This window comes from Vicia villosa, unplaced genomic scaffold (assembly GCF_029867415.1).
Source record: "Vicia villosa cultivar HV-30 ecotype Madison, WI unplaced genomic scaffold, Vvil1.0 ctg.000074F_1_1, whole genome shotgun sequence".
In the NCBI taxonomy this organism is placed as follows: domain Eukaryota; kingdom Viridiplantae; phylum Streptophyta; class Magnoliopsida; order Fabales; family Fabaceae; genus Vicia; species Vicia villosa.
The window spans coordinates 218593-226756 of record NW_026704998.1 but is presented as its reverse complement, the minus strand read 5'-3'; the positions used below and the strand labels follow the sequence as shown (position 1 = coordinate 226756).

The following is an 8164-nucleotide window of genomic DNA, read 5'->3' as shown; positions in this document are numbered from 1 at the left end:
TAGCTCCACCTATGTATACAAATACACACACAATCATTGATATTGATTTTGTCAACTAGAATCATTGAGTTCAAGTAAAGTTGAAACATGATTGTCCATTACCTCCCGTTACTGACCGTTAGAGACAGAATTATCCTGATGATGCAAAAGCATGAGAATCAGCATATGCATGTCACTTTAAACACTAGGAAGATCTATATAGAAAATCATTGTAGTTTATTTTTTATACATATATGTATGACAATTATATATATATATATATATATATATATATATATATATATATATATATATATATATATATATATATATATATATATATATATATATATATATTATGTCGGGTAGTTATTTTATCGATTTTATTTTTTAAAAAAATTATTAAAAAAGAGAAAAAACATAAACAGTAATATTATTGAAAATTTTAAATTTCCGATTTTTTTTTAATTACTGAAAAATTTCAAAATTTTCGGTTTGTTACACCTATTCACCAGAAATTTGAAATTTTCAATATTGAAAATTTGAAATTTCTAATTGAAAAATTTTTTAATTTCCTGTACCCTCGTACAATAAGAACAATAACTTTAATAAAAATTTTGGTATTGTACAAAATTTCTGATATTTTTCAAAAAAATTTAAAATTTCCAATTATATGTGAGGATATTAAGTAAAAACAAGGGGTGTCAGGTATAGTTTTGGGGGTGGCAGTTTAATTTCTCAATGTCCATACACTGATGAAATGAAAGATGGGCCTATCGCCCAAATACCAGAGCCGAGCATGGAATGGCAATGATCATTGAACATTTACTAGGTGGCTGGTTCGGGTGTTGTTGACCTGTGAGAGATGAAGGAACGCTCTATCGGTATGTATCAGTACAGGTTCGTCGTTGCCGTTACGGTGGTGCTGGCTCTGAGTTACGGTGTTTCATCGGAACAACTGAGCTCAAGAGAATGCGAGAATCTCGGTTTCACCGGACTCGCTTTGTGCTCTGACTGCAATACTCTATCCGAGTATGTCAAAGACAAAGGTTAAATTAAATCCATTTCAGATCTCTCTCGCACATTCAATTGTGATTCATAATCAATTTCACTTGTTGTTCTAATTTTTTGGATTTTATCAATCACTGAAGCACGGATCGGATTGCATATAGGTTAGGGTTTAGTTTCGTTGTGTAACACTACTTGATTTCACAGCTATGATCGGATTTTGTTTTCTTGTTTTGATAAAGTGGGTTGGGATTGTTGTACTAAGCTCAAATTTGGTTGCAGAGTTGGTATCGGATTGTCTCAAGTGTTGTGCGGATGACTCCAATGATGCCACTACTAAGGTATGATCCGTTTTGGTTAGGTCTTGAGGATTTCTAATTTCGATTCTATAGGAGTTGTTGATGATGCTTAGGCCATTAGTGTTGCCCTATTTGTGCAAATTATGATCTAAGTTTAAACTAGCCTAACTTCAACCTTACCCGAATGTGAAGTGTGAATGATTTGAAATTTTCAAGGAAAATTCTAGTCTAGAGTTTAAACTAGCCTAACTTCAGCCTAAACTAAAAATGATAATAAAGAAACATTCACATTATTGAAAATGATCATAATAAGTGACAAAGCAGCTGGGATTGAAAAAAAAGAAAGTAAGAAAAACAGGGACATGCAGAAACGAATTGCAGTAGAGATGTAAAAAACAGAGAGATGAAATGGAGAATACCCCAAGAGATGAAAAACTAAATGGATGAATGGAGGTTATGAGAAACGGAATCGAGAAACAGAAGGATGAATGGACAAATCTGTTCATGTGAAGGTGAAGGACGATGTGGCGTGGTAAAGGGGCGTGCAAAAACAAAACCTGTGTGAATCATAGAAAATGAAGCAACGTCGGGAGGGAAATGAAGGGATGAACGTGAGTGGTTTGGAAGGGAGGATTTGCATGAGAATAAAAGGATTTTCAATTTCTATTTAGTAAAGGATTTAAAAAAAATATATTAAATATAAACACATCCCACGAGTATTTGGACAAGCCATCCATATCTCGTGCATGTATATGTGTATCCCAAACTTATCAGCGACATTTTAAAAAATAAAAGTAATTTCCAGATACTTCTCTGATATGTATCAGACACATATGGGAGTCAATTACATGTTAGACACTGATGCTTTGGCAATTTTGGAGTAACCGTTCTTCACTACTCGACAACATGCTTTTTGAACTCATAGACTCTCTAAGGATTTTTCGTTGGAGTTGCTCTAATATGATGGTTGGTTTATTTTTTCTGTGTTCATTGGGTTTATTTTTTCTGTGTTATTGGTTTGTTTTTATTAATTACAATAATGTTGTGTGATTTTCACTTTGTTTCTGGTTTTCAAGAATTTTCAAAGTGATGAAAACCACATCATCTTGCTTTTACTATTTCCTTCATTACATATTTTGGAGATAAGAAATCATGTGAAAGTAAGATACCATTTTTTTAAGTACCAAAAAAAAATAAAGCATATCAACTGAGTATTTTTTAAGACTGAAGCAATGAAAAATATCCCCTAAGCAGGATCATTATCTCAATGTCTGACTAACTTGCCCAATATCAAAGTTTGGAAATAACTAAATATCAGGATTGAGCGTGAGTGTGTGTAATTACTGCATATATTTTGTGTCATTTCACTTGTCCACCGTAGATTATCTCTTCTCCCATTTTGGTCGGATAGTTATAATTTATATTTCTGCAATTGTAGATTACGTACTCTGGAGCATTACTGGAAGTTTGCATGAGGAAACTTGTTTTCTATCCTGAAATTGTTGGCTTTATTGAAGATGAAAAAGACCAGTTCCCTTCAGTTAAAGTTCAATATATTTTTAATTCCCCACCAAAGCTAATTATGCTGGATAATGCGGGGCAACATAAAGAAACAATCAGGTGAGACTTCTTGATTATCCACAAATAAATACCATGCTGCCATCCTGTTACTGAATATCCACAAGTACACTATTGGAATGTTATGACTTTACAAATGTGTTATTTATTTGCTATTAGGAGATGATGTAAATGGTAGAATAAAAAATAACATAATTCTGATAAAATTGATATAAAAGTTTTCTGAATGCGGTGATTATTGTGTTTGTCCCATTTAGTTACAAGGTGTGTAGGAGTTGGTAAAGCAGCACTCATTATGCAATTGATTAGTAACACTATACTATGCGTATGGACTTTCGTATTGTACTTGTGATGAAAATGGTTTTTACACTGGAATAAGAAATCTTCTAACCTGCTATCTGAATTATTTTGCAAAATGCAATAACGTTATGATTTTTTTTGTTATGGTTGCATGAACTCTAATGCAGCAAAAGCATGAACTAGAATAGCCAACAATAAAATCATTCTTGAATTGATTTAAAATCTATTATGTACCTGCATTCCCTTTACAGAAAAGCAGTTGTGACTTTTGAAAACTATGTTTTTTTTGTGTACACTTGTTGTCAATATTTCTTTTGCAAAAAGAAAAAGAGGTGTAAGCTTTCTTTTTATCATTTTTTTTATCTGTTGCAGAATTGATAATTGGAAACGCGAGCATATACTGCAGTATCTGCGAGAGAAGGTAAAACCTTCAGCGGCAGCTGCTTGAGAAGCTTGTATTCGATTTCTCCTTGCTTTGCACTCTTGTTCTTGTCACGAGCTCAAAAAAAGTGAAAGGAGTATATATTGTAACTTAAACAAAACCAGTTAGACTTGCCATTGTCACTGCTTACTAGGGACAGAATGATTCAAATTATTAGCGTTTATGTGATAGTTGATGTGATAATTGATTCTGATGGGGCAGTTTACTTTTTTCCAGTTATGGCAACTGTAGAGATAACGTATTGTAAGTCATATATTGTTTCTTTTATAGCAACTGTAGAATAATGTGCACCTACTGTTTCAATATCAACTACTGGTTTTGGCATTTCTATAAGATCTGTACTTTGACTATTTTCATCTTTGAGTGGATACATCTGCATTTGGGTGGCTTTCTTACAGAATATATGTAGACTAGTAGTGTATATGACAAGTCCACTTAATTCACTCAGCACCTAGACTCGAGATAGAGATGGGAGGGGAGTAGTGAAGTCGAGGGAGAAGAGCTGCCAAGGAGGTCAAGAGTAACAAATTCTGGTGCGAGAGGAGATTTGTTCCCAGGGTTGAAAATTCTGGTGCGGGTGAAAGCAATTGTAATGAAAATTCATAAATAGGTGAGTAAGGGTTGTTGTGAAATTGTGGAAAGAGTATTGGGTGTGTAAAGCCTATAAAAAGCCATTAAATTTTGACAAAAAAAGAAGCATTAAAGAACTGAATTTCATTAGGTTAATCAGTACATGGAATCATTCATCATACAAGTAGAATTTTTCAATATACACTTAAAAATCAGCACATAAAACTGAATCCATATGTACTTGAAAGCTTATCCCCTTAACCAGTTTAAAATTATTAAGGAATGGGATAACTTCTTCATAGAAGAGTTCTTAAAGCTTATGACTATTTTAGGTATTATGATAATGATTCCATCTATAATAGATGACAAATTTTAATGCTAATACACTGGTTTAGCAGCTTGGCTACCTTAAGGCTACTCAGCTGACAAAATTAATCACTGACTTTGAGAAACATCATTCTCAGAACCGGGCGAAGTGGTCTTGATTGGAGCCCAAATGTCTGCACCATTGCCCTCGGCAACTCCAATAGTAAATGATACAGGAACAAGACATAACCCTCTACTCCTCAAGCTGCATGACTCTGTATCCTGCAAAGGTAAACAATCCTATTTCAATTTCATAATATCAAGAATAGTTTTAAGACCATATAATCTAAGTTGACAAAATTCTTAGTGTTCATGTTATTCTCACCTGCATCTGGGTTGCTGGTGTAGTTTCGAGATAAGGGGCACTAAGCAGCTGTCAAAACATTAAATTGTGTAAACATAATTTGGAAATGTGCAACGTCCTTTATAATTCGGTCCAAGAATATAGGCATGTTTGTGGTAAATTAAACTGGTTACTATGATATTTATTATGATAAATGAGCACAAAGCGGGATGAATGGACAAACCTTAACTTGTTTATGAAGGAACCCTATGTATTCCATCGCCTCCTTTAGAACAGAAGATGTATCTGTCTGCAGATAGAAATTAAGGACTCCTTAGGCTCACAGAAACTTAGAACAATAACAATAACAATTAACCTCTTATGTAACTTAAATAAGTACTTCTTAATTTGCAGTGATCATCACTGGTTACAGAACAACTGATTGTGATTCTTCAAATAATACATTGTGTCAGGAATGAATTGTAGCATACCTTTCCATATGGAGAAACAAGCTGCTGTAGAGCAACAACTCGTTCACCAATCTTTTCCTTTCTATCCTTTTTTCAGAAACATTAGAAATGTCATACGAATATGGGAGAAAAACACTACAAAAATTCTGTTTTTGCGATGATAATCATTGATATCATTGCAACAGGTTAGTTGGATACATAAAATAGTTTGACTTTGAATGCATACAGAAAGAAAAGGGGAAAAAAGGAAGTAGTACTATTGTTAAACAACAAAAGCTAATAAAGGAGAAAGAAAAAGTAAAGAGACCTTAGTGGTGATCGATAAATCAGGCTTTTGCTTTTTAGATGCAATTGAATTATAATTGCTTTGATCAACAGAGCAAAGGGTCCTTTTATGTTCCATCATCTTTCTAACATCTATCCCCTCTTCAATCTAGTTGCAACAACAAACAAAAACCATGTATTAGAAAAACCATCTATCTCTTCCAATGGGTAGCCTGGAGTCACTTTGGGTCGCCTGCAGTCACTTTTGACTGCAGACGGTCCATTTAATTAACAATTTAACAAATGTATGATATGAATAGAACAATTTAACAAATGTATGATATGAATAGAGCAATGGAAGTTATTCTAATTGAATGACTGTGTGAATTATAAAATGCGGACAATCCAAGTCCATATTTGCTCAGGGCCGTCTTAGAAGACAGACTACCACACAAAGCTTACAATTTGTTAAGGTTAAATTGTACTGTAGCTAAATAAAGCCTCATAAATCAACATTTGTCCCTATTTAACTTGCAAAATAGGGCTCTAATTGATTTGTCATAGTTGAACTATAACTAACCTACAAAGGACTCTAGGGTCTCGAGTCCTGTGTAGCATCATGCAAAAGCTAAAAGCCATAACCCATAACTAGTAAGATTGATTGGTATGTTATGGATATATTATAACAAAACCAAAAGTGGTCCCAAAGTCTTGATGCTAAGAAAAAAGAACACGCCATCCATGCATTGCAATTTCAAAACACCTAAGCTCCTCTTTCCAACAAGCCAAAGGTCATCACTATCACTAACAATAATCCACATATTCAACGGCTTATAATTTAATTGAGCCTTTTAACAGTCCAAAAATATACAATAAGAACAAGAATCCTCTCTAGATTGTGATTTTATCTACCATATCAAAATTATTATTATTATTTAAATATAAATCTTTCATGTTGCCAAAAGCCTCAAAAAAAATGTAAGGTGGTCCCACCATTTGTTTTTCTATTTTAGCTTTGACAAAGACATGCACACATACACACATACACAAATGAATTCATACACACACATATACATACACCTTGCATGAATGAATCTAACTTGAGTACAAAATCTCCCCAACCACTTCAGTTGAATAATAAAGGATATCTTGACAAAATGCATAAGGACATATGAATAATTAATTAGTTTATAGAAAGAAGACAATGACTATTCAATGGAGAATCATAGGCTTTGCTTTTGGGTTTGAGTTTTCAAAATCATAAATATATAAACCCAACAAATACTAAAAAAAAAAAATTGGGTTCGCCCTCCAACCTGCATGTTTGATATCTCTGCACAGCTAGTAACTGAATTGACTTAACGGAATCAATAACTACTAATTTATCACATGTAAACTTAATAGAAGAACAATTATGATCATATACACTCTAGAGATAAAGCTTAGAATTTGGACCTAAAAAAACAAACTTTTTCTTATAACAATCTTTCATCTGAAAAAATAACAAACCCCATTTACTCAAAAGGAAAAAAAGGTTTTAAGAACTTACAGAAAACATAGAATCAGCATTGCAGAAGGAGCTAGCTATCATCTAAAACTTTGAAGCAAAAACCAGAAAGAGTTGAAACCAAAGAAAGCTCTTTGTGGGTATGTTCTAAAAGCATTAAAGTTTGTAACTTTAAGCACTGTCTGTGTTCACAATTTCTTTCCCAAGACTTTTGCATGAAAATAAAAAGCTTAATCAAAGTCACAGACACCACTAGTGATGAACTGGTTCTTGAAGGGAAAAATAGATGAAGCTAATCAATGGAGGAAAACGAGAAAGAAACAGAGGTGTGAAGAGGAAGAAGAAGGGGGTGTGGGTTAAGGTGAAAATGTGATTTTATAAACTAAAATGAATGAATATTATAATAATAATAATTTTTGTCAAAAATAATATAATAACAAAAATTCCTTACGTAAGATTTTTTTAGTTGTATATTGTCATAAATAAACTTGACAGCTAATATCCAACCAAGATTTGATTTCTTTTTTCTGTCTTTTCTTTTTCTCCTAATTTTTTTAATGATTATTTTATATAAACTATGGTCTAATTAAGAACTTTGACAAAATTGGTGATTTGTATATATTTTTGTATGAAAACTTAATGAGTACTTTTTTATGTCTAATTTACATTTTTAACATTTTTTTTTGAAAAGATAAAATGAACAATTCTAATTTAATTTTACACTGTAAATCAATAATTATAGTATATTAATATTTCGTCAAAATAGATAAAATTTTAAATTATTTATCTAATATGATAAAATAATACTTTCTCCATTTTAAAATGAGTGTCGTTTAAGTTTTTTGTACACGAATTAAAAAATATAATAATATTGTTCATAGTATTTTTATTAAATTAATTCTATTAATGTGTTAGAAATAGTTTACAGACTAATAATTAAATAATACTATTGAAAATAGTTTATGGATAGAATATATTTTTATTATACTATTTTATAATATCAGTGCATCTTTATTAAACTTTTAACAAATAAATATAAAAAGATAATGAAACGTTTAATAAATGGATATAAAAATCTATGATAGGGTAACTTTGATG

The 8164-nt window shown here is 31.9% G+C and overlaps 2 protein-coding genes across 3 annotated transcripts; one reads left to right on the top strand and one right to left on the bottom strand.

The window, feature by feature from the left end:
- The first annotated feature begins 781 nt into the window (after positions 1–781).
- On the top strand, positions 782–3939 carry LOC131623601 (uncharacterized). Its single transcript, XM_058894603.1, has 4 exons — positions 782–1028; positions 1270–1328; positions 2725–2906; positions 3537–3939. Exons 1-4 carry the CDS (start codon positions 845–847, stop codon positions 3610–3612), a joined length of 501 nt encoding a protein of 166 aa, XP_058750586.1. The 5' UTR covers positions 782–844; the 3' UTR covers positions 3613–3939.
- Positions 3940–4300: 361 nt separating this feature from the next.
- Positions 4301–7437, bottom strand: LOC131623599 (transcription factor bHLH153). Of its 2 annotated transcripts, none has more exons than XM_058894601.1 (6): positions 7109–7437; positions 5603–5728; positions 5317–5382; positions 5070–5135; positions 4868–4915; positions 4301–4782 (listed from the first exon to the last, which is right to left on the bottom strand). In XM_058894601.1, the coding sequence occupies exons 1-6, from the start codon at positions 7148–7150 to the stop codon at positions 4612–4614; spliced, it is 519 nt and encodes a 172-aa protein (XP_058750584.1). In that variant the 5' UTR covers positions 7151–7437; the 3' UTR covers positions 4301–4611. The 2 variants fall into 2 exon arrangements, with proteins under 2 accessions (XP_058750584.1, XP_058750585.1); XM_058894602.1 differs by having other exon boundaries at positions 4301–4764; positions 7109–7429.
- Between the last annotated feature and the right edge of the window lie 727 nt (positions 7438–8164).

Excerpts from the sequence above, each read along its gene's own strand:
- LOC131623601 (XM_058894603.1), top strand. The coding sequence starts at position 845 with ATGAAGGAACGCTCTATCGGTATGTATCAGTACAGGTTCGTCGTTGCC. Across the intron at positions 1,029-1,269 it reads CGAGTATGTCAAAGACAAAG|AGTTGGTATCGGATTGTCTC; the intron begins GTTAAATTAAAT and ends ATTTGGTTGCAG. Across the intron at positions 1,329-2,724 it reads CCAATGATGCCACTACTAAG|ATTACGTACTCTGGAGCATT; the intron begins GTATGATCCGTT and ends CTGCAATTGTAG.
- LOC131623599 (XM_058894601.1), bottom strand. The coding sequence starts at position 7,150 with ATGATAGCTAGCTCCTTCTGCAATGCTGATTCTATGTTTTCT. Across the intron at positions 5,729-7,108 it reads ATGCTGATTCTATGTTTTCT|ATTGAAGAGGGGATAGATGT; the intron begins GTAAGTTCTTAA and ends TGTTGCAACTAG. Across the intron at positions 5,136-5,316 it reads TTGTTTCTCCATATGGAAAG|ACAGATACATCTTCTGTTCT; the intron begins GTATGCTACAAT and ends TTCTATCTGCAG.